The 25,680-nt window shown below is 39.5% G+C and overlaps 1 protein-coding gene and 1 long non-coding RNA gene across 9 annotated transcripts in view; one reads left to right on the forward strand and one right to left on the reverse strand.

Annotated features, from left to right (window-relative positions):
- Positions 1-2,153: 2,153 nt before the first annotated feature.
- The window catches only part of LOC127647831 (receptor-type tyrosine-protein phosphatase delta-like), a 534,579-nt gene continuing 511,052 nt past the window's right edge, over positions 2,154-25,680 (reverse strand). For 5 of the 8 annotated variants that reach the window (XM_052132375.1, XM_052132358.1, XM_052132341.1 and 2 more), the window contains 10 exons: positions 24,373-24,548; positions 22,503-22,622; positions 21,884-22,038; positions 16,651-16,936; positions 13,930-14,108; positions 13,645-13,771; positions 12,914-13,039; positions 9,019-9,173; positions 8,729-8,864; positions 2,156-5,934 (listed from right to left, as the gene is read on the reverse strand). In XM_052132375.1, coding sequence (XP_051988335.1) covers positions 5,866-5,934; positions 8,729-8,864; positions 9,019-9,173; positions 12,914-13,039; positions 13,645-13,771; positions 13,930-14,108; positions 16,651-16,936; positions 21,884-22,038; positions 22,503-22,622; positions 24,373-24,548 — 1,529 coding nt within the window. In that variant the 3' untranslated portion in view covers positions 2,156-5,865. Of the gene's footprint in view, positions 5,935-8,728; positions 8,865-9,018; positions 9,174-12,913; positions 13,040-13,644; positions 13,772-13,929; positions 14,109-16,650; positions 16,937-21,883; positions 22,039-22,502; positions 22,623-24,372; positions 24,549-25,680 lie in introns of all 8 variants that reach the window. The other 3 variants (XM_052132365.1, XM_052132326.1, XM_052132317.1) reach the window with 2 other exon arrangements.
- On the forward strand, positions 20,427-25,636 carry LOC127648780 (uncharacterized). Its single transcript, XR_007971224.1, has 3 exons — positions 20,427-20,453; positions 20,599-20,705; positions 25,246-25,636. It is a non-coding gene; the product is annotated as an uncharacterized LOC127648780 (long non-coding RNA).

The raw sequence follows: 25,680 nt of genomic DNA on the forward strand, positions 1-25,680 counted from the left end.
TGCAACTAAGAAAATGTCAGGTAAATCCTACTAGAACAGCTGAACTTTATTTGTGATTAATCAGTCACTTTAAATCATGGCAGGTGTGTAATGACTTCTATTTAACATGAGTTTGAATATGATTGGTTCATTCTGAACACAGCCACATCCCCAGTAATAAGAGGGTGTGCACACTTATGCAACCAGGTTATTGTAAGGTTTTTAATTTTAATTTTCCCCCCACAAGGATTTCAGTTTGTTTTTCAATTGGATTGTGTGTAAACTTTTTATATCCACTGTATATACACACAGTCAGCACACACACACACACACACACACACACACACACACACACACAGTCAGACAAACACACACACTTACACATACATAGTCAGACACACACACAGTCAGACAAACACACACACACACATGTTGTGTTTCCATGTTTTATGGGGACTTTCCATAGACATAATGGTTTTTATACTGTACAAACTTTATATTCTATCCCCTAAACCTAACCCTACCCCTAAACCTAACCCTCACAGAAAACTTTCTGCATTTTTACATTTTCAAAAAACATAATTTAGTATGATTTATAAGCTGTTTTCCTCATGGGGACCGACAAAATGTCCCCACAAGGTCAAAAAATTCGGGTTTCACTATCCTTATGGGGACATTTGGTCCCCACAAAGTGATAAATACATGCTCACACACACACACACTTACACATACACAGTCAGACACACACATACAGTCAGACACACACTCACAGTCAGACAAACACAAAGTCAGACACATTAACACATTCAGTCAGACACGCACACACTTACAGTCAGACAAACACAAAGTCAGACACATACACACATTCAGTCAGACACGCACACACTTACAGTCAGACAAACACAAAGTCAGACACATACACACATTCAGTCAGACACGCACACACTTACAGTCAGACAAACACAAAGTCAGACACATACATACATTCAGTCAGACACGCACACACTTACAGTCAGACAAACACAAAGTCAGACACACACACACACACAAACACACAATTCTGAGATGTTTTCTCATCACTACATTGAAAGGAAGTGGATAGGTGGGTTGCGGAGTCCTTGTTGGTGCAGATTCTGCAGCCAGTAAGTGGCAGTAAGTGGTCGCGGGTCTGTAGGGACACAGGGAAATCTTACCGCGCTCACTTTCTGCTGCTCTGGCGATTTATTTTGATTAGGCTGATGAAGTGTTCACCGTTGCCAGCCCAGAATAATCGACACGGTGCGCCCGGAGGTCAAAAGCAAACGCTGCTGGATTTACTCACGGCTCGGCTGCTCAACAGATTTCCACTGGATTACCAAACGCTTCAACAACGTCACGTGATGATCAATAACAGAACACACTGATCTGATGAGTTAACATCAGGCCACAGAAATCCAATATTCTGTGCTCATCATTTAAAGGAGTAGTTCACCCAAGACCTCACTTACTCATGTTGTTCCAAACCTGTATTTCTTTCTCCATGTAATGACAATTAATAATCAAACAAATAGAAGTTATCTTTATAATCAATGCAGTGTATTCCAGCTCTGTTAGAGGAACAATGAAAATCTTTCCCTTCACAATAATTCTTAAATCAAATATGGCACAATTGACATTTTTGGTTGAGTGAAACCCAACGAGGTCTTTTTTGACAACCAGAAAGAGATTTAAACACTGAATTGAGGACGGGCTCATGCAGATTTTGGCACATGGGACAGTCATTAACCTTCAGTCCAGTTACCGGTGTGGTGTCCTTTACCTCGCTCTCACTCACACTTCAATAATCTTTCCTCTCTCAGCAGCTGGTCCTGACTGTAACTCACTTTGCTCATCCAGACTCCTGGTCATTGTTTGGTGTATGCACTCATGTGACAGACGGGCATCTGTGACTGTTGCATTTGTTTGTTTTTCACAAATATTCATGATGCTCGTTACAAAATAAAAAAAATGCTTTTGGAGGGTTTAAAGGGAAAAATGTCCAGTTAAAACTGTATTATTTAAACAGTATAGTTGTTTAAATTGTAGTTCTTACGGTCTTTCTAGGGTACAATTTTACATCGTCATGCAACAAAGTTGTAAACTTCTCTATAAGTTTCCACAGCTGTGGTCAGTGAGTGATTTAATGACAGTAAAATCATGTCAACACACATATTGTTTGTGTCTTGTGTCTATACTTTTGAAACAGATTAAACCCCATTGACTTCCATTGTAAGTGTCTTGCTGGAACACACATTTGTGATTAAAAAAAAAAACAATGTTTGTGGTAATCAACATTATGCCACAAATGCTGTTAATTGAGCTCAACTGAACCAGAAATATTCTTTTATTAAATAAATGAAAACTATTGTGTTAAATCATCACTTTTGTTTAAAAAAAAAAAGAATTTCAATTACAAAAATCGAGAATTCTGGTAAATTTCCGAACACTCGCCAAATTTGCAAGTTAGCGACAAACTCCTCATTGCTGTTACAGGTTTGCCAGTAGTGCTGAAGTGTCCATTTTTGTCAAAGATTTGCTGGAGGTTCACCACTACCAGTGAAGAGCCGCAAACTTCTGCCAAACATTTCCCGCGTATCACACGCTCATTTCATGTGAAAATAATGTTTGCCAGAATTCTTGATTTTTTCTGTTTTGCTGTGTTAGAATATGAAACATCTGCGAGTACATTTGACCGGCACGGTGCCATTACACTGACAAAAATGATTTTGTGGTCAAATAAATATAACAGAAAAGATTAAGTACTTTCTACATTGAATAAGTGAGTAAAAGTGTGCACTTAATAATATTAAGTAAATTCTACGTGTTCCAATTACATTTGAAATCTTCTACTACAATGTTGATTCAAAATTGACTACGTTTATTTAAGTACTATGCACATGTATTAACGGAAATCTTTAGGTTACATTTACTCACTAAATGTAATCAATATTATGTTTAGAAGTTAAGTAGATTTTACTTGATTTTTTATTTAAATCTGACCATTAAAACACTTAGAAAAACTGTGAAACTTGCAAAATAAAAATGTAATCTTATTAGTATCCTATTAGTTATTTTATCCAGTGATTTTAACCCTGTAACAGTAAGACTGACATTCATATAAATCCATTTTATATTTAAAGAGTAAATTCTGCTAGTATCACACAGTGTTGTGAGCTCATTACATAAATATATATATAATATTGGTATCCCATGACATTTCTCTATCAAAACATGTCAACACTATTCAGGTTTCAATGAATGTTTCATCACACGACATATTTCTATTAATATGTCTGTGCTTTGTGAAGAAAACAATGAAATAAACTCAAAACTGATCATTCAGATTTTTCCCGTCACACAGTTGAACTATTAAACAGAAGATTCCTGTCGATCGGATGGTGAAAAAGAAGCGTTTGTGCATAACACTTACGTTTTTTAATAGAATTCATTTATAACAAATGGAACTTGTGTCAGCAAAGTACAGAAGGACGGCTTCTCGTACAGACGTGTCTTTTCACCAATGTCATCTAAGTAAGAAAATAAAAAGCACTCCATTCATTCAGAGGAAACTAAATCAATCAAATGAAAAACAGTTTACATTTACAACTAATCAGAGGTAATTTATGATCCTTTTTTAACAAGCCATTTTTCTTTACAATTGAATTGGTTCATTTCAGTCAATGCATTCAGATGTGAGTTACAGGGAGCTGAAAACACCGGCATCAACTCGTTCTTTTTCCATTTTCTTATCCTCTTTTTTTCTTCTGTATTACTTGGGCAGTCTCTTTTCTGTGTTATTTACATCCACACAAAGTTTGAAGGAGATTTGTACAGTCGGGTTCAAGTAAATCCATGATGGGGTGCGGAGTCAGTAGGGCAGTGCATAGAGATAAAGAGATACAAAGTGCAATTCTTCCTACTTGCCCCCGATGCTGTTTGACTCATGCATATTCAAATTAGATCCAGAATGCAAAGAAAAGGGACGCGGAGCAGCTCGAAGCGCCGGACACTAGATGGCGCTGACAGTAGCTACGAAACACCATCAGCTTCTTGTTGCTCGACATTGTGAGAGCATGAAAACATTTCAAGTAAAAGTGATTTCAGACGGATAATAAAACAATCTTCCGAACAAGAAAGGGGGAAAATGAAGCATCTGGAATGCACATCCACAAAGCCCATGAAGAGTGTCAAATAATATTCTCGTCTCAAATATTCACAACGTCTAGAACTTTGCTATATTTTCAGAATTACGTCCAAAGAACTTCGTTATATTAACTATATGTTTATTGAGACTTAAATTGTAGATTTGCGAAACGGAAGAGAAGTCCGATGCTAAAGCTAGATTTCTTTTTGAACTATTAGCGACAAATGCCATACTGGAAATCAAATGTCGTTCCACTGAATGATTACGTTAATACATGGTTTAACAGTATCGGGCCTTGAACACTTTTATTTCGCTCATTTTGCCGTTACCCTTGACGATTTATTCTTTTATATCTGAGCCGCAAAAGGCCACAGAAATTAAAACGTGAATGATGGAATTACGTATTTGCATATATAATTTCATATAATAGAAATCGGTTCACGAGGGAAATCAATTGATATATCGTACACGGTCTACTGAACTGGTACATGAATCTCGTACAAAAGAACAGGCATAAATATAAGGCACTCTAAATGCAAAAGAATGAAAACACGGACTGTTGGAACGTGACGTCTTTGTACCTGCTCCCTAACGGATGGACCACAATGACCTTTGACCCATGAACTGAATTGATGGCGATCGTACCTCTTGGCCATAAACCTAAAAATCTATTTATTGCACAAGAAAAGATGCGTTGAACTCGAGTCTGAATCGTCCGTCATTCTGATGTGCATTCCAGCGGAAAACTCTCAACCAACATTTCCATATAATATCCATTTATATATATCTATATCTATATCTATATATGCTCACATATTAATCATGTTTCATGAATATACATTTTAACGTTATATAAATGAACACATCATCTCTGTTAAACTTTTCTGCTCATGGAAGAACTTCGATATCTTCGAACCTTTATACTCTGCCCCCCTCCCATGATTGTGTGTGTGTGTGTGTGTGTGTGTGTGTGTGTGCACAAACAGAATGGCAAAAAAAATCGATATTTAAAATAAAATAAAGAGCGTGTAGGAAGGATGTCTACGGCTTAAAAAATGTAAAATAAAATAAAGAGTAAAAAGTATTTATGATTTGACTTATTGTTTTTATAAAAAATGTAAAAAACAAAAAAACATGGGTCACACATAAAAACTAAAATAAAAAGTGTTATCGGTGTTACTTCTGGTCATTTCACCAGACCTGTAATCAAACGACCAGTGTGTTGTAATTATTACTTTTCGTTATGTCCGTTTGTTTCGTTTTCTTCTCCGATGATGATGAAGTCTCCTCTCGCTGTACTAATTGTGGAACATCATCAACAACAAAAAACCCTCTTTACAACGTGTATTGAGCTCCCCGTGTCACAGCGTGTGTGTTCGTTCTTTTATTTGTCAGGGTTCGTTTTCATGAATCCTCGAAGCAAACGATTATCCCACACAATGCTTCAACAGTCAAGATTCACCTGTCTGAAACGATGATTATTACTATTATTTCTTTAATTATTTTGAAATCAGATCGGGTTGGTTTTTCTTGGTCCAGCTGGAGAGTTGTATTTTTGTGTTTTTGTGGTTTGTAAGTATTTCTAATTTTACATTGCACATCCAACACGTAATCGAGTCGTGGATGAAGAGTTGAAGTTCTTTTCACAAGCAGGTAATTATGGCTCAGAAGAATTAAATGACCTCTGGATGTCCGATGGCCGTTCCGTCTCCCTGACGATGGTCTTACGTTGCATAGTGGTCGAAGCTTCCGAGATACTCCAACCCGGCCCGGTAACAGAACTGGTACTGATCCTGCGAAAGAGAGAGCGAGACAGAGACAGAAAGAGAGAGAGAGACAGAGAGAGAGATAGGGTAATTAGTGCATAAATTCTGCTAGGGAAATCTTTTTGTGTGAATAAATTGCATTGTGGCTTTTTGAGCAAATTGAACATGTTTCAAATAATATTGTAGACGTTCAGAAAGATAAATGCTGACATTAGCATTTAAAGATTAAAGATTAGCACTCAAGTTTGAGAAACTTTAAGATTCCACTTAGAAAACAAATGATTGATATTGATATTTCTAATATCCTCTTTTCAGTTCTCCGTCTGTTGCTCACTTCGACGTTGTGTCGAAGAAGCGACACTAGCGGTCTCTCTTGAGAGCCTCGCGCATCTCTGAACTTGAGAAAAGGCCAATGAGAAATTGGCAGACAGAATTTGCATGCCCTTCATTTATCTAAAAGGGCAATACACAGCGGCATTGAACTTCCTTTTCAGGGCGCGTCTTTATAAAGATGCCCTTACGCCCCTGTGTAGTTCCTGGATGCGGTCTATTTCTCTCCGCTCCTGATGGTCACAGACGCTGCCTCGTGTGTCTGGGCAGCGATCATTTGTGCATGGTTCATGTTCTCACTGCAAGAACCTCACCATCCTCCAGACCAAGAGGGTTGGGGACCTGCAAGCGTTCTCTGTCAGCGACGCCTGCCTGGAGTTCGGTCCGACAGACACTCATGTTGTCCTAAGACCGCGACTGGGCTACGTGTCCAAGGTTACTACGACCCCCCTTCAGGACCAAGTAGTGAACCTGCAAACGCTGCCCCAGGAGGAAGCAGGCCCAGCCTTTCCGTTGCTGTGTCCGGTGCGTGCTTTGCATAACTATGTGGACAGCACGCAGAGCTTTAGATGTTCTGAGCAGCTCTTTGTCGGCTTTGGTAGGCAGTGGAAAGGGAACGCTGTCTCCAAACAGGCATTCCCACTCGGTCGTTGATGCCATCGCATTGGCCAATCACAACCAGGCCTTGCCCGCCCCCTTGCGGGATCGAGCACACTCGACAAGAAGTGTGGCATCCTCGTGGGCACCGGTCAATGGCACCTCCCTTGCAGACATATGCAGAGCAGCGGGCTGGACAACACCCAATACCTTCTCGAGATTTTACAATCTCAGGGTTGAGTCAGTTTCATCCTGTGTTCTCTCAGGTCCAAGCCAGTAGAACTCGGTAACGCGGAACAACTGACTGGGTGTACCGCTTGCACCAAGCACCTTTCCCCTACACTGAGGCGATCATGTGCGCTCTTATCCCAAGAGATCCCACTAACTCTGCTCCCTGGATGACTCCACCCTCCACCACTCTGTACTGGAATAGGTGCTCCACAGGACGGGCCCTTGTGTGGATTAATCCCCCTGTGTGTATTTTACGTGGTTTTGAGTGTGAGGTGGGGCGGGTCTATCTGATTTGTTCAACCAATAGCAGAGGGGACGTATTTGTTCTGTGCCAGAGAAATTATATACTTCAGCTTAAATAAATAAACATTTAAATAGTTATCTTTTAAGTTACATTTATATAAAAATTATTATTTTATAATTTTTTTTATGAAAATGTACACAATACTGTGCAAATGCACATAAGATGTTTCACAAAAGTATTTGTCTTAAGATGGTTATTTATATCTTCAGCTTTAGTGTGTTAATAGGAAATATACTCTCTTAGCCTGTGTGCAGGAACTCAAAACCTGGCTGACAGATGATTTCCTACACGTAAATGAGAATAAAACAGAAATTATCCTGTTTGGACCAAATGTCCTTAAAACAGTAAACAACATTGACTTAGGTATCTCACTCCTCATCTCCCTTTTGAGGCTAAGAACCTAGACTTTTTCTTTGATAGTAGCCTAATGTTCGACAAACTAATGTATGAAGTGGTTAGATCGAGTTTTTTCCACCTACGTAGTTCCTATCCAGGAAAACTTTTGAAATTGTGATCATGCCTTTATTTCTTCACGCTTGGATTACTGTAATTCTCTGTACTCGGCATGCACCGATCAGCTCTATCCCGCCTGCAGAAGGTCCAAAATGCTGCGGCACGACTTTAACTGGCAGACGTCAATATGAACATATCACTCCATCCTGATCTCATTACACTGGTGGCCAGATCAGATTTCAAATTGATTTTAACATTTTAACATTTGTCTATAAAACCTTAAACAATCTGGCACACCATTATCTCTGTGATTTGGTTCGTCCGCATAACCCAACCAGATCACTCAGATCCGGGGGGTCGTGGACTTCTGTCTGTTCCTAGATCCAAGATGAAGCATAGAGGCGATCGTGCCCCAAACTATGGAACAGTTTACCGGATTACCTCAGGACCGCCTCCCCTCTATCTGTTTTTAAATCGTTGCTTAACACTTTCTTATTTTCATTAGCTTTTAATTTACCTTAAAATCAAGGTTAAGCTGTGAAATTGCCCCATTACCCATGTTTTATTCTGTTATACTGTCTTGCCTGTGATACCACTGTACAGCACTTTGGTAAACCATGTTTTTAAAAAAAACGTTTTTCAGCGGCACGTGCATGCGTGTTCATTCATTAAAGACAGATTCTTGCTTCATCAAGTCATCCAACTGACCCAAACAATATTCACTGGCACTTTCCATGAACAGGTGAACAAACGAAATACTCTTTTTGGCTATTGAACAGGTAAAATGTGATTAGCCATGGCAGCTATAATTAGTCGCTTCACTTGATATTATAGTTCAAAGTCACAGTATTTTCAATGGTACTCTTTGTTCCCGTAGTGTGATTTAAGTGTGAAAGTGTTCATTACTTCTGTCTGCACCATGGCTGGCCGCTGTGTCCGTAACATCTTGACCGTCTGGAAGATGTCCACCACACCCTCATATCTCATCCTCTCCAGAACGATACTGAGTGTGATGAAGACTCCGGTCCGGCCCACACCAGCACTGCCAAGACAGAAACAAATCCATCATAAGCTTCATTAACACACAAGCCATTTTTTTGTCCATCAAATAGTGGTTTCTTAGTCCTTTTGGATGTTTTATTCCTCTGATCACTGACAAATCATATTTGGATTTGTTCTGCATTTGTTGTTCTTACCTGCAGTGGACCGAGATGGGTCCGTCCTGACCAAACTGCTCTTTTGTTTTGTGCACTTGGCCGATGAAGTCGATGAAGCCCTCCCCTGATTTAGGCACGCCCTGTTCCGGCCAGTCCGTGAACTGAAACTGCCTGACGGTTCGAGACTGTCCGTCCTGACGGCAGAGAAAGAGACAATCAACAACACGAATGACACTCCAGAGCTGCAGTCCATTACAGTCACGGCAGATGTGTTTATGTGCTTTTTAAGGAAAGTGGAGTACTGACGGGATCGGTGTTCACATCCGTGCGCCTCGTGAGCACAACAGCTTTTCTTTGTCATGAGCACTGACTATGTTGCACATGAAGTCATAAATGAGGTCCCAAAGCCAAGAAAACACACAATATTTAAAACACCTCACAATAAAATTAAAGGTATGAAAATTATTTTCTTGTTTTCCAGAGGAAATATCAGCAGTTACAGAAATACTCAAACCAGCTCATCTGACACCAACAATCATCCATGTGATCATCTAATCATGTGGCATCAGTGCAGTGTATAAAATCATGCATATACGGGTCAGGAGCTTCAGTTAATGTTCACATCAACAATCAGAATGGGGAAAAATGTGATCTCAGTGATTTGGAGGATGGCATGATTGGTGATTGGCATGATTGTTGGTGTCAGACGGGCTGGTTTGAGTATTTCTGGGATTTTCACACACAACAGTCTCTAGAATTTACTCAGAATGGTGCCAAAAACAAAAAACATCCAGTGAGCGGCAGTTCTGAGGATAGAAATGTCTTGTTGATGAGAGAGGTCAACAGAGAATGGTCAGACTGGTTTGAACTGATAAAGTCTACAGTAACTCAGATAACCGCTCTGTACAATTGTGATGAGGAGAATGTCATCTCTGAATGCTGTTCTCAGATGCAGGTTGGCGCTTTTTTGGTGGCAGGAGGGGACCTACACAATATTTGAAAGGTGCTTTTAATGTTGTGGCTCATCGGTGTATATACTTTATATATTTAAGAATATTTTGATATTTTCCTGGAAAAATGAAAAACAAAAAATGATTTTTTGCTTGATTAATTATTAATTTATATTTTTGCCTAAAGCAGGAAAAAAGATGCCAAGAGGGTGAGAAAAATAAACTTAATATGCAATATTTTGATTCTCAATATTATTGATTCTCTGCATCTTATATTAAGATTTTTTATTTTATTTATATAAATTTTTTTCTGTTTGCAGTGGACTGAACTAAATTAAATATTAATTTTACACTCAAACAGTCAAACGTTTTGTCAAATGTACACATTTCTTACTAATTTTAAATGTTATTATCTTCCACATTTTGGAATAAAAGAAGTCATTAAGTATGGGATTGAAGTAGCGACCAAACAAGTACTAAATAAATAAAATAATAATATTTTAAAACATTCATTTAGATTTGATAAAGGTATATAAATCTGTTCTGTAAAGTATGTGCTGAAAACATGGCATTTGTATGATGATTATGGTAATTGTTTGTTCATGTGATGTGAGGATTTAGAATCGCCTACAGCTCACATATCAGTGTGTCATTCCTGTCCTATAAACCACATACTGCAGTAAGCAAAGCTTTATTTTATATTGCTCCTTTTAAAACAGTACTGTACTACTGAGAGTAAGAGGGAGAGACAGACAGGGAGAGACAGAGAGACAGCACTACAAAAAGCTGTTATCACTATAAATGCTTTGATGGAATTAAACCCCAGTAAACACAGACAGACCGAATGAGCTTTATGTCTTAAACGTTGACAGACTGAATCACCCTTTACAAAATATTCACTATAATGCAGAAATATGTCAACACAAACAGCAGCTCAGCTTTCTTTCTGGTGGTGTGCTGACGGACTGACGAGGGAAAAAATCGATTCGGTAACAATTCACGATTCTTGAGCCAGACGGTTTTAAAATCATCTCTCTGATGAAAAATAGAATAGATATTTTTATTAAATAAAAGTACATGTTTATCTTAATGCAACGACAATACTTTAGAAGCTACATTTGTGCAGAGTTCCACATTAACAAGTTTTCTCTCTGAGAAGTTTTGTCTCTTTAATTCGTAACGTTTAGTCCTTTAATGCTACAGCCATCAAAGCGCCATTTGTTCACTGTCGGACATCAAAATCCTCTGCTGTGATCAATGTTCCTGTTATTATGCATAATCCAAAAGTTTATTTGAGAGATGTTGTGGAGAGTATTAGTCAGAAGTCATTCTGCAGATTCTGTCTGACACTGCTTTAATAAACAGTTGAGCTGTAAAAAGGCTTATCAAACTGTTGGATGTGTAAACTACATGTCCCGCCCCGCAATAATCTAACAGCCAGGGTATTCAAGCGCAGTGGCGGGTATTTTGCACATTTATCCGCCACTGTCAAAAAAAAAATGCCACTAGACACAAAGACGCGTGCTCGAGGAAACACAACTGATTATATTTTGAAGATCAGACAAAAGAAATACCGGCGATGCGTGTCTGACTTGCATTTTTGTTCAGAAGTTCAAAAAACAAAAAGAAGTTTTAAGAAGTTTTATATCAAATCACAATACATGCAGAAGCACAATATCACAATACGCTTGGAAATATGGTTGATATATTAAATCAGGAGGTCTGTGGCAATTCCCAGCCCTATAATCCGAGGATGTTTTTCACTAGAAACAATCATGTTCTTGAAGCATTTGTCTTGTTTTCCACACTGTAAAAACTGTCTGTTATTTTAATGGTAAAAGACTGTAAAAATGATACAGTAAAAACTTTTAATTGGTTAACGAGTAGATTAATCAACTGTAATATAATAAAACACAATACATGTAGTTTTACATGTATTGCGTTTGTAGTTTCAATAACTGTAAATTATAATTAAAATTACGGTAAAAAACAGTAATTGGCCGTTTCCAGAATTCCCTGCATGACTCAATATATTTTATGAGAAAAGTTCAGTTTTTTCTTATTTTTAATATCAGTTATTTTCATTGAGGTGTTCTGTGTAATATGTGATGAAGTTTAATGTTTAATAAGTTATTTTAATTTCACACGTGTTACCCTGATGGTGTTCAGTGTTCGTGCGAGTGACACTGAGCGCCGTCTCTACGTGTTTACTGCGTTATTTAATTTCACACGGGTTACCCTGATGGTGTTCAGTGTTCGTGCGAGTGACACTGAGTATTAACTATACATAATAAAGTGAAAAGTAAATTTTTACAGTTTCAACAGGTTATTATATTAAGTTTATCATTTAATAATATAAACGATAGTACTGCAATGTAAATTATACAGTAAAAACAACACTTTAAACTGTAAAATATACAAGTTGTTCTGTAAAGTTGTTTAAATTTTTAATGTATTTATTAATATAAGATATATTTTTTTGGGAAGCTTAATTTCAACAATATTACAAAATATATCTTTAGTAAAGTTCAGTATTTTTATCTTAAATATAGTTTATTATAGTATATGTAATGTTTATAGTAAATATAGTAATGTTTACTTATGGTTTAGATATTTTCACTGGAAAACAAGACAAAAGCTCTGATGTAACAGTAAAACTACTTCTAGGTTTTGAGATTATTTTTCTTGTTTTCTAGTAAAAAAATATTGAAACATTCTTAAAACACTTACTTGAGATACATTTACTTGAGAAGCAAAATGAAATGTATACAATTACATTATTTTGTCTTGTTTTCAGACAAATCTAACAAAATTTTACACCCGTAGGTGAGTATAGGTATTTATTCAAAGGAAAAATATGTTTAAAAACAAGTAAAAAACCTTAATATCTTGTCATGTGACATCTAGGATGTTTAGATATTTTTATCAGAAAATAATACAGAAATACTTAAAAATAAATGCACACGTCCATAAGCATGTCTTACCCTGGCGTCTGTCACTTTAAATTCTCTCAGGATATATTGGGGCATGTTGTATTCTGCCATTGGATCCACCACAAAGTACTGATACCGCGCTGAACGCTCCGCGGGCCAATACTGATGACATTTTTCCTGACAGACAGACAGAAAGAGAATTTAGTCAGTTTCTTACAATTTTATTGCATACTTGCGCAGAATATGTTTCTGGCCTCATAAGTGCAAACAAAAATGTGTTTATTACACGGCTTTTTAGAATACTCAATTCTGATTGGTCAATCGCAACATCCAGCGGTCTGATATTTCTGAATAACATCTGCACATCTGGGTGTTAAGTGATATTAGACCGTTCATCCAGGTATTTGCGAGTTATCTTTCCAGCTTCTCGTATCACTGTGCGATATCTACAAGTAAGCTACACAATTCACACAAGTTTCACAAAATAAACACGAGCAGAACACAAACCGGAGATGTATTTCAGCTGTTTCTGGAGAGTCTGCATATAATGTCATCATTTCAATGTAAATCATTATTTCATGTCCATTGGTAAGCAGCCGTGTAATAAGCAGTCTTATCTATAGTCAGCCGGTCACTATCACAAAATAAACATGACCGTTTATTTAGCAATAATGACTGTTAATTATCCCTTGCTTACTAAAGTGTATATTTGCTTAGTATCAGGGGTTAGCTTATTAATACAGCATCAAACATACGATACAAACACAGTTTTAAACACTCACTCTTCCCATCTCGCGGAGTTTGGTTAGCATCACTACGATGGTGGAGTTGTGTTCCCAAAGCATCCGCCAGAAATCTTCTGTGGTTTCAGCTAAAGGACCCTGCGTGGCGATATATGCTTTCTGTTGCCTGCGGAGATACAGAGAGCACATTTAACAATTATAAATGATCTGCTGAAGTGAAAAATAACATCCAGCCACTGTATGTCCCAAGTGTAGAATAGCAAATTCATTATTATTTTGTAGGAATCAAATGTAAAAAATGCTGCCTGATGTGCTTTTGCTCACCTGTATCCATCAATAAAGCTAGAGTTGATGTAATCGGAGCCTTCGACTCCTCTGATTGGCTGCAGGCAGACTCGCGTGGACTCATACGGCATGATGTTAACTAGTCGGTTTTTGAATTTGTTGCAGGGCAGATTTGCACTGATGAACCGCGATGTGTGAGCTTTTGTGTTTGCTAACCGCTGCAAGACAAAAAATACAAAAAATATGAACAAGTTTTAGTGACGCTTGCACATGCAAAAGCCACCATTGTGAAGCTAAGCTGATGAGGATGGTTGCCAGGGCATTGATATGTAGTTGCTAAGCTGTTCAGAGTGCTTTTTGCAAGTTGCTGTGTAGTTACTAGGGTGTGCTGGGTGGTTGCTGGGGTGTTACGAGTGTTTTTAGAGAATTATATGGTTCTGAGGGTGTTCTGAGGAGTTGCTAAGGCTTTGCTTTGCAGTCGCTAAGGTGTTCTGAGTGTTTTCTTTGTGGTGTCTAGTGAGTTCTGAGTGTTTTAAACATGTTGCTATGTGGTTGCTCAGGTGTTAGGGTGTTCCTTATGGTTGATAGTGCATTGCTATGCAATTGATACGTTTTTCAGTGTTTTTTAGCATGTGACTATGTGGTTGCTAATGTGTTCTGAGTGGTTGCTAAAGCATTGCTAGGTGGTTGCTAGGGTATTACTTTGTGGTTGCTATAGAGTTCTGAGTGTTTTTAGCATGTTGCTATGTGGTTGCTAAAGGGTTCTGAGTGGTTGCTAGAGTATTACTTTGTGGTTGCTAGAGAGTTCTGAGTATTTTAAGCATGTTGCTATGTGGTTGTTAAGGTGTTCTGAGTGGTTGCTAAAGCATTGCTAGGAATTACTTTGAGGTTGCTAGGGTGTTCTCATTGTTTTTTAGGGTGTTGTGAAGGGTGTTTTGAGTAGTTTCTAAGACATTACCATGCAGTTTCTAAAACTTTGTAGGGTGTTTGCTATGCAGTTGCTATAATTTTCAGTCATTTGTGGGGCAATACATTGTGGTTGCTAGGGTGTTGCTATGTTGTTGCTATTGTGTTTTAGCATGTTGCTATGTGGCTGTTTAGGTGTTCTGAATGGCTGCTAAGGCACTTCTATTCAGTTGCTGAAGGTTTTCAGATTTTTTTTACCATGTTGCTATGCACTTGCTAGGATGTTTTTGTGTGTGTGTGTGCAATTCCTGGGGTGTTCAGCATTGCCATGTAGTTGCTAAGGTTTTCATCAGGTTTTTAGCATGTTGCTATGCAGTTTCTATATTTTTGTGTGGTCGCTATGGCATTGCTAGGTTCAAATAGTAACAATATAGGAACATAGCAATAAGAATTGTAATGTGTTCCTATGCAATTGTTAGATAGTCACCCATTTTAGGTGGTTGCTATGGCATAGCTATGCAGCTACAATAGCTTTCTGTGGTTGCTATGGAATTCCTATGTGGTTACTAGGGTGTCCTGGGTGTTTGCTAGGATATTGCTATATGGTTGTAAGGGTGTTTCAATTGTTTTACTGTGTTGATATGTAATTGCTAGGGTGTTATGGCTGGTTGCTAGTGCAATGCTATGCAGTTGCTAAGGTTTTGTTGTTAAGTAGTGGTTTGTAGCATGTTGCTATGTGGTTGATAGGGTGTTCTGAGATGTTTCAAGGATGGCTCAGCTGTAAAGTGACACTTTCTAAATCATCACGTGAATGGCCAGGAAAACAATTGATGAAAACATGAACTTATAGAACGAGAAGAACACATTGAGCATGTAAGCTAGCGTGAGAAAGGGGCTGGGGTCTCTGGGTTCCTGCAGCCCAAACCACAGGCCCCACACTGTCTCTGCAGCCGGCCTGCGGTGGGCCTGGGACAGACGCAGCCAAGCCCCACAAACGAGGTTGAATCTGGGACTGAAACTTTGATTGGTAAGCTATCACGATGTGGCATGATATTTGATCACCACTTTACTCAGGGCAAATAGATTTCTGTTTGAAAAACTACAGGCTGCGTAAAATGCAGTGGGGTTGAATAACAGAAAAGAGCTGTGCAACTTTCTGTGGCAAAGCCAGTGGTTTTGCTGCAGTCATTTCAGGTGGGAGGAGCCACAACTTGTGGTCAGAAATCTGTTAACATGTGACATGTTTATCCCAACTTGAATTCCCTTTACTTGTGTTCAAATGTTTTTGATCGAGAATTGGCGTTACTAGTGACTGTTTTAACCACCTTTCTTAGTTACTGCAGTTTCTGTTTCTAAAATGTGTTTTTGGTGGATTATTATTTGTATAATTTTGTTTTTTAAATCAAAGTTTTATGTTGGTTTGTTTTTAGTAACATTATATTTTTAAGAAAATGTCCTTTAAATTTAGTCAGTATTTCATGATGACATATTCATTAGTTTTAGTCAAACATTGTACAATGTATTTAAACGTGTAATAAACAAAAAGATGTCATGATGCATCTTCGTTATTGTTGACCAAATCCAAACTGATTAACACCGATCACCACATTTTCAACTTGACGATTTTGTCATTCAACAGGAAACTAAAGTCACCCTGATGTTTTTCCGTGTGAAGCGGGATATTGCCTGGATTAATCGTTGCTTTGGAGCAATATTTATTGTGAAAATACAAATCAGGAAACAAAAAGTACTTTAGGGTGGTAACTGATTTCTGTGCATTGGAAACTGTTTGAGTTCTGAGAAGTGGGCATTTCATGTCACTTTACCACGCTACCAAGCTAACATCTAGCTTACCTTAAACTCCAGCTCCATTCCCGTGACGTTCTCACCGCACTCGATCTGCGTGAGTTTCTGGATGTAGGCGTACAGGTTCCGGGCGGGAACTTCGGTGGTTCCGCAGTTCACTGCCTCCTGAAGCGTGTCGTGAATGAAGACGTACTGATCCTCTGTCTGGACCATGTAGTTCCTCTGCGCACGCATGAGCGTCACGTGGCCGTAGATGTCCACCGTTTTCTCATGCTTAATGCGCTCCAGCATGGCATCGATTACGATGAAACAACCTGTCCGACCCACGCCGGCACTGTGCGGATAAATCGATAGAAACATGTAGTCTTTGAGTTAAGTGTTCGTGGCTGCATTTATACTGCAAGCACTAAATTGCTGATTTGATACATGTATACTCGATCGTAAACTGCACTTGGCGATGCAGAATATTACGTATTGTATCTTTCTAATGGTATTACTAGACTTTAGTGATGCTTTTGGCCAGAATATCATGTTGATATTGGTTAGATATATGGTGTGCCACAAGGTTCAGTCTTGGGCCCTTTTATGTTTCGTTTTTATCTTATCTTTTCACATTAACTTCAGACATAACTGACTATGTTTATATTGGGGGCACTTACACACTAAAGAAAGCTCTGATGGTGATAAAAAAAATTGTACAGTGACACAAATCATGTGATGCATCCCAATAATCACATGCAGAATTAATTTAATACACATATTTGACTAGATTAAATTAACCTTTTTATACAGGAAACATTACATTTGTGCTTAGATTAAAATTAAAGAGTATTTTGGAGAAACAGTCAATACATCTCATGCTTTAATGATATTTTTGGGCTTACTCAACATGCACTTACACGTTGACGTAGTAAGTGATATATGCAGACATGAAACATCGAACACAAGTGAACACCTGAGATGGATCGTAATACCAGAAATAAACTGGGCCAAAAGCCCACCATTTCTGTCTTGAATGCAGAATATAAACAGCAGATATTCCAGCGAGAGTTTTGTCAAGTGCATGAAAACTTGACTAATTTCTACAAATAGTGGTGACAGCTGTACACCTGTGCTCTCTATCAGAGGAAAACAACCAGACATGAATCCTCTCAACCACTTGAAACATCCAAGGACTCTAAAAGTGTCCATATACCATCCTCTGTGCATGGCTTTGAAGAGGTTGGTGCTTTGCTAAATTCCTGAAGCGCCACAGGTGACGTCAACCGCAGGCACTTCCATGAAACTACTGAGAGATCAGAGTCCTTCATTAAAGACCAAAAGCTGCATAAATGTTCAAATTAGCGCTCATCTTGCGGGACGACGTGAAACACATTGAATTCTTAATCAGTGACACACTTTAGCTTATTAAAATGCAGCCTGTGATTCAACACGAGTGTTCTCTACAGTACGCACTTGAAAAATAACACACAAAACAATTAAGAACAACTGAGTTTTGTGCTCAGTGTTAATAAGTTGATGTTGTACAAGGTGAAAAAATGTCAGACCTTAACTCTGTTCTGAAAACGCCACTTGTTTTTTGCATTGTGACCTTATTTTCATGACAGTTAAGCACATTTCCTTAAAATGATTGAAAAAAACTATATACATATATATAGTATCAATGTATCATTTAGTTTTTCCATTACAGTAATGAAAATATCTATACTTTTGCATTACAAAAATGAGAATTTGAGAGGGAAAATGTGTTTAATTGTCATAAAAATAATGTCAAAATGCAGGACTGTACGCTCCATTTTTTAAGGTGTCAGCACTGATGCTAGTAAACTAAAAAACTTTAGCACAAATTAAAATTTATTAGCACACATAAGTATGCTCGAAATGGTTTCATTATTTTTTCAATTAACTTTTAATTAATTTAATACTACTACTACAATTTTATTATGATTTGTACAATACATGACTTTAATGATTTATTTGATGTGATGAATAAATCGTCATGGTAACTGTTGTAACCTCCATTCCCCGAGGGAACGAGCGAGACGTTGTGTCGAATGAAGTGACACAATGTGTCTTCCTGGGATGCCAAACGTACATCTGAACCTGAGAAAAGGCCAATGCCAAGTTGGCAGACAGAATTTTCATGCCAGTACCAGTCAGGAGCCTAAAATAAGGTACGGCCATTTACAGTGGTATGTCTAATGCTGTGGCTGGAGGGACACAACGTCTCGTTCCTTCCCTCGGGGAACGGAGGTTACAACAGTAACCATGTTGTTCCCCTTCTGTCACTCACTCGACGTTGTGTCGAATGAAGTGACACAAGGGATCCCATATAAAAACGCCACGCACTGACCGTGTTACGTGAACTGTCGAGACAGGTGCAAGCAGGCTACTGCGTGCTAGAGGCAACTGAGTCGGCTACACGTAGCACTCCCCAACGCCCAAAGAGGTGTCACATACAGACCTTAGGTTCCCCACACCCCTTCGGAGGAAGAGGTGCTACATGACTAGCATGGGAGCAAGCCCAACAGCTGCGGCCTTCTCTCTCACTATGTCTCTCACATAGGTTGTGAAGCGGCTGGGGTTATCTTAACGCTATGAAATGCGTCGGGGAAGGCGGTCTTTCCCGGTCCTATTCTTTCAGGAGGAAAAGACCTTGCGGAAGCCCCATCCTGCCCAGTCTAGGAGGAGGTAACATGTGGCAAATACACCACAAGTGTTGTGAAGCCATACATGGGAAATGGCACGGTGGTAGGTCCAGCCTAATGAGGGGGGGACACTACAGCACGGCGACCGGGGCAGTGGGGCTGCCCAAGGGAAACGCGGGTCCGCCGACAGGGGGACCGTACCGCAGGAAATACATCACGAGGAGTTTTCCTGAAAAGGGAACTAAGCCCGTGGAGCCCGACCCCAGTACAGAGCACCTGTTACTCGTAGTGGGTCTGGCCGCGAATTGCTCCGCTGAATTCGCAGGTCAGAAGGCTAGGCAGGAGAACATCCAGGGAGCGACGCTTAGTGGCTAACCTGGGATAGAAGGCGCACTGGATCATCATGGTGAAGGGAGCTGTGTGCAAGTGGAACACCCAGTTGGTTGTGCCGCGTTACCGAGTTCTACTGGCTCTGACCTGACAAAACATGGGATGAGACCGACTCATCCCTGAGATTGTAAAATCTGGCAAAGGTATTGGGTGTTGCCCAGCCCACTGCTCTGCAGATGTCTGTTAAGGAGGTGCCATGGGCCAGTGCCCACGAGGATGCCACACTTTTCGTAGAGTGTGCTCGAACCCGCAAGGGGGCGGGCACGGCCTGGGTGTGATAAGCTAAAGAAATAGCATCAACGACCCAATGAGCAAACCTCTGTTTGGAGATGGTGTTCCCTTTCCAGTGTCTGCTCAAACAGACAAAGAGCTGCTCAGAACATCTAAAGCTCTGCGTGCGGTCCAAATAGATGCCGGTTTGTCCTCAATCCCGTGGGAAGAAGGAGCGATGCGGGGGGGGCTGAAGTGGCATTTACCTTGAGGAAGGAGAGCCGCGACCGCAACGCTGCCATGGTCATGTTCTCGCAATGAGTACATGAACCATCCACGAACGCCGCCTCAGTGTGCCCAGGCACACGAGACAGCGTCTGTGGCCGTCGGTCTTGGAGAGAAATCAACCGCATCCAGGAATAACACAGGGGCGGAAAGGCATCTTGAAAAAGACACTTCCTGAAAAGGACGTTCAACGCTGCTGTGTATTGCTCTTTTGTGAGTGGAAAAGCGCTGTCGAAGCGCCCAGGGGACTAGACTGCACAGCGTGCAGAGAGAGAGAACGCCGGCTGGAAACAACAGCAATGCTTCTCGCTGACAGAGGTGAGTGAAACAGTGGTGAAACTTCAGCTTGCTTGTTGCACAACCGTTCTGACTGGCACTCGCTGCCCTGCTTCCCTTTATACCTGTATGTCCGGGGCGGGGCATGCAAATTCTGTTTGCCAACTTGACTTTGGCCTTTTTTCAGGTTCAGAGGTACGTTTGGCGTCCCAGGAAGACCCCTTGTGTCACTTCATTCGACACAATGTTGAGTGAGCGACAGAAGGGGAAATTCAGGTTTTGAACGACATGAAGGTGAGTAGATAATGACAGAATTCTCTTCTTTGGATCAGTTCCTGTAAAACTAATTTCTATTCTGGTTAATCATCCACGAGTGCCGTAGGAGTGGAGGCTAAACCGCCGTCGTTTGTTTTGTTTGACAAACAGCACTATATCATCTACGTCACATGACCCTGCAGCTTAAAAACTTCCTGAAAGGCTGCAAAAACTTAGTTTTTTCTTTCCTAACGGTCAGATGAAAAGCTCTCGGTGTTTTCAGACGGATTAAAGTCTTGCTGTCGAATTGTTATCTGATCTGAGCCGAAAGGAATTCAAAGTGACCGTCCCAATGAATGATATTAATTCCTGCATTCAGCGCAGAGCCAGCGACACACAGAATAGAGGGTAATAAGGATTTTTCAATTTCAAGCGCTCTGCTGGGAGCTCTAATTAACTGCCGTACATGTTATTTTAAGGGTGCACTAATCCGTGTTTTCTATCTGGCAGTTTTCCAATGGAAGTCCGTGGAAGCTCTTTTCTTCTCCGCCTGATGTTTTTGTGGCATCTTTTGCTTAGAGGGGAATTAAACAGATGGCTTTATATCTGTGTTTTCCATAAATGCACGAGTGCATCGTGTTCTAGCTGTCAGAGCTGCACTGAAATCATGTTTCTGTACAGAGACACACAATCTGGAATGTTTCATAAAGATGTTGTGTTTATGGACCAATAATCGCTTTGACACAAACACTTAAATCGGTTATCGGTTCTTGAATATCAGAATATGAAATGTGCTAGCAACGGTTGGGTCATGGGAAAAGCTTAGCCTTTTAAACTTTAATGGACTGTTCACCCGAGAATGATGTTTTACTTAACCTCATGTCTGACTTTCATTCTACACTGGAACACAATGAGAGATTAATGTTAGGCTCAGTCACCATTCACTTTCATTGTCTGTGAAAGACAAAAAACAAACAATGAAAGTGCTGGAGGCTAACATTCAGCCTAAAATCTCCTTTTGTGTTCCAGGGCGTTTAAATGATGTAAATATCTCTAACAGTTGGATATAACTCAAAACGTAGTTACATTTAGGTCCCAAAAAAAGAATAAAATATATATATATATATAATTGTGTCAAAAAGAATTCAGCACTTGGGTTATCAGACACACAGTTTGGTCGTAAAGAAACATCATCAATGTAAAATATCCACACACACCTGCAGTGCACGACCATGGGTCCCGCGTCGGGTGGGTTGCAGGATTTCACCCTGCGCATGAAAGCTAGAAATGGCGTGGGATGTTCCGGAACGCCGTGATCCGGCCACGCTGTGAACTGGAACTGCCGAAACTCTCGCTTCTCGCTGGAACCGTTCTGCATTCAAGAAGAAAACCACAAAATGTTATTCAAATCCATTGATAAATGCTGTACATTTTTTACTGTAAAACACTGTGACGAGGAGGCTGAGCCATGAGGACGCACGCCCGGTGCTGAATTGCCCTAATCAGCCGGGAGGGGGAAAAAGACGAGCCGGAGGTGCCAATTAGAGAGAGACAGAGAGACACTTGGCTAATGTGTGTGTGTCTGAGTGTTTAAGTTTTATGTAATTAAAGTTATGTTGACTGTACTGCCGGTTCCCACCTCCTACTTGCCCATCGTGTAAACTCGTTACAAACACAAATAAAGACATTTTGAAGCATCTTCACGCAGCTATTTAACATAAAACTTCAAAAAGTACAAAAAACAGCCTTAACACACCATAAAAATAGTCAAGAACACAACATCATGTGGGTTTGGACATTACTGACTTCGAGTATGCTGTGGATAGATCTATGTACCTTGTAAAGTGCAAACGTCCTGACACAGTACGTGGCGAGCTCCACTGTGTCCAGCAGAGTGACCTGAATGAGTCCGTAGGTTTCTGTTCCTCTGTTGGGCCAGTATTGATCACACTTTACCTGAAAACACACGCACACCAAACACGCACCATGTTCATTTACAGGATCTAATTTCAAATGAGTAAATGATGTGATCCCACTCATGTTAACACACGTTTAGTGGAAATTCGGTCTTCATTTACTCGCCCTCATGTTTAGTTTCTTAAATAAAAATAATACAATGAAAGTGGACTGGGGCTGTATATACAACTGGTGCGCTATATTCCAAGTCTTCTGATGTCATACGAAAGCTTTGCTGTTTAAGAATTAAAGATGTCGTTCACTAAAACTCCTCTGCTTCACCAGAGCTTTTAATCTCACATGTATGTATATGCACATATTATTGGCACGTTGCGATCAGTTATGAGCACTGTTGGGGAAGTTACTCAAATTCACTACAAATTACTCAAATGTAATCAGATGACTGACTTTACTTCTTATTTCATAGTAAAAGAACATTTCAAATGCTTTTGTTTTTGCACTCAACAAACTCAAAATAATGTCTATATGTCCTCCTTGTTCATTGACTCGTTAGGGGGCGCAAACTGACGTAAATATGAACAGAATTCATGTTTTAAATGTGTTCTACATAGATAATTGTATTTTACTGTAATTACCTTCATTAATAATCAGTAGCTGCAATCGGATTACAAGATTTGGAAATGTAATGTGTTCTAGAAAGTTTGATAGGAAAGTTGAGATTCGAGAGCTGTAAAGATTATCAGTGAATAACATCTTAAATATTGGTCTTTTCCTGAATTAAAGCTACTGTTTGACTTCAGAACACTTGTAATATATCACACAGGTTGTATTTGATGGTGCTTTTTGTCATATTTGGAGCTTGACACCGTAGTCACCATTCACTTCCATTGCAATGAAAAGAGCAGCATGAACATTTTCCAAAATATCTCCTTTAGAGTTACACAAGAACAAGTCACACAGATGTTGAGCAACATGAGCATGAATAAGTGATGACAGAATTTTCATTATGAACTGTGGATGTGAAATATTCCTTTAAATCTTGGGGCTCTTCTTTTAAACAACGTGTGTTCATATTTATTACCTCTATAACTATAGAATTTACTCTCTACTTAACCCCATGTTGTTCAAACCCTTTTATACTCTAACACAAAGATGACATTTTTGAATGTTTGGAAACATTGCAATATGTCATAACTGACTTGTAATATATTTCATTCATTTAATTTTGTTCAACAATTTTTTCTAATTTTCTGCCCTTTTAGGAATTGTCAATGCGCTCCAAGTCCTCATGGTGTCATAGTGACTTGCCTCAATCTGGGAGGTGGAGGATAAATCTCAGTTGCCTCGTTAGTCCAGTTGCATCTTATCACGTGGCTAGTTGAGCGTGTTACCATGGAGACATAGCACGTGTGGAGGCTTCACGCTATTCTCCGCGGCATCCACACACAACTCACCACGTGCCCCACTGAGAGCGAGAACCACATTATAGCGACCACGAGGAGGTTACCCCATGTGACTCTACCCTCCCTAGCAACCGGGCCAATTTGGTTGCTTAGGAAGCCTGACAGGAGTCACATGTTTAACTATTGATCTTTAAAATGAAATGATTAGTTATAAAGTATATTTATTCTTGATCATTGTGCCAATAAAGCAGAAATAAAATTCATTGTTTGACACTTAAATATTGAAATAATCGCTATCAGTGATTAAAACACAATATGGATGAGTTTCTCGACACATTCTGAGCCAATGAACAGATGAGCAGTGAGCGTGGTTTGGCGATTCGTACCCGCGATCTTTCCTCCAGTTTGGTCATCATGACGATATTTGCACTCCGCTGCTCCCAGATCATACGCCAAAAATCCCCGAAGGTCTCAGGCAGCGCGCCTTGAGTGGCGATGTAGGCGTTCTGTTTGCGGTAGCCGTCGATGTAGTTTGCGTTGATGTAATCGCTGCCTGGAATACCTGCAAGCAGAAAAACAACATCAGAACAGGTCAACAAAATGACCAGATGTCCCCTTTTATCGTGATGTCACCTCAACACACATGATTTCAGGAAGAATCAGAAATATACATAAGGGTGTTTGGAGAGAATCGTTTTGATTTGTTGACCTGCCATACGCAGTCAGGCCGACTGAAGTAAATGTGTCTTGATATCATTGGATGATTATTGAAGTTGTCATAAATCTTGCTAAGTAAAGGTTTCATGTACCGCTCGACCCCAGGGGGCGCTATAATACTAAACGTCTGAACAACAAAGACACAAATGGAGGACAATCTCTCACACCACTTCTGTTTATTAACTGTGAACATCTTGATTTTGAGTTTATCCTCCATTTGTCGGGGATCAAAATAAATTGTTTAGATAAATGCATAAACTCATAAATAAACACAAACGCAAAGAGACCAAATAAAGTAGATTTAAGTGACAATCTGGTCACATTGCATCTGTATTATATATGACATTGCATCTGTGAAATGATTTAAATAATATAAATATAGATTTGTATACATTATAACAACTGTATTTAATTGTCACAATGTAAAACATCAAATCGGCTTTTATTTGTGTTTAATTTAAGACTTATTTCTTGAAATATGAGTCAGACGGTTTCTTACATAACAGATCTCTTATTGAATATATTTTCCATGATGTTTAAAGAATTGAAAGAGTCAGTGAAGAGGTTTGGGAGATGTCGAGACTGCAGCAAGAGGGTCGATTTGTGCAGTTTTAACGGATGACAGCGCTTCAGTGTTGCAGGACGAGCTCACACGTGCAGCGCGCAGATAAAACTCATCGACTCTGCGCCCCCCATCTGTCTGTCTGTCAGGAGAATTATTTCACGAATGTATTAAAAACTGAATGCTGTCTCACTCCAACACGTCTCGGGATCATTCTGTGTGTGACTGATGGATACAAACACAATTCATTTTGTGAATGTGTGTGTATGTGTGTGTGTGTGTGTGTGTGTGTGTGTTTATGTGTGTGTGTTTGTGAATGTGTGTGTGTGTGTGTGTGTGTGTGTGTGTGTGTGTGTGTGTGTGTGAATGTGTGTTTGTGAATGTGTGTGTGTGTGTGTGTGTGTGTGAATGTGTG

The sequence above is a fragment of the Xyrauchen texanus genome, chromosome 1, assembly GCF_025860055.1.
Source record: "Xyrauchen texanus isolate HMW12.3.18 chromosome 1, RBS_HiC_50CHRs, whole genome shotgun sequence".
Classification (NCBI taxonomy): Eukaryota; Metazoa; Chordata; class Actinopteri; order Cypriniformes; family Catostomidae; genus Xyrauchen; species Xyrauchen texanus.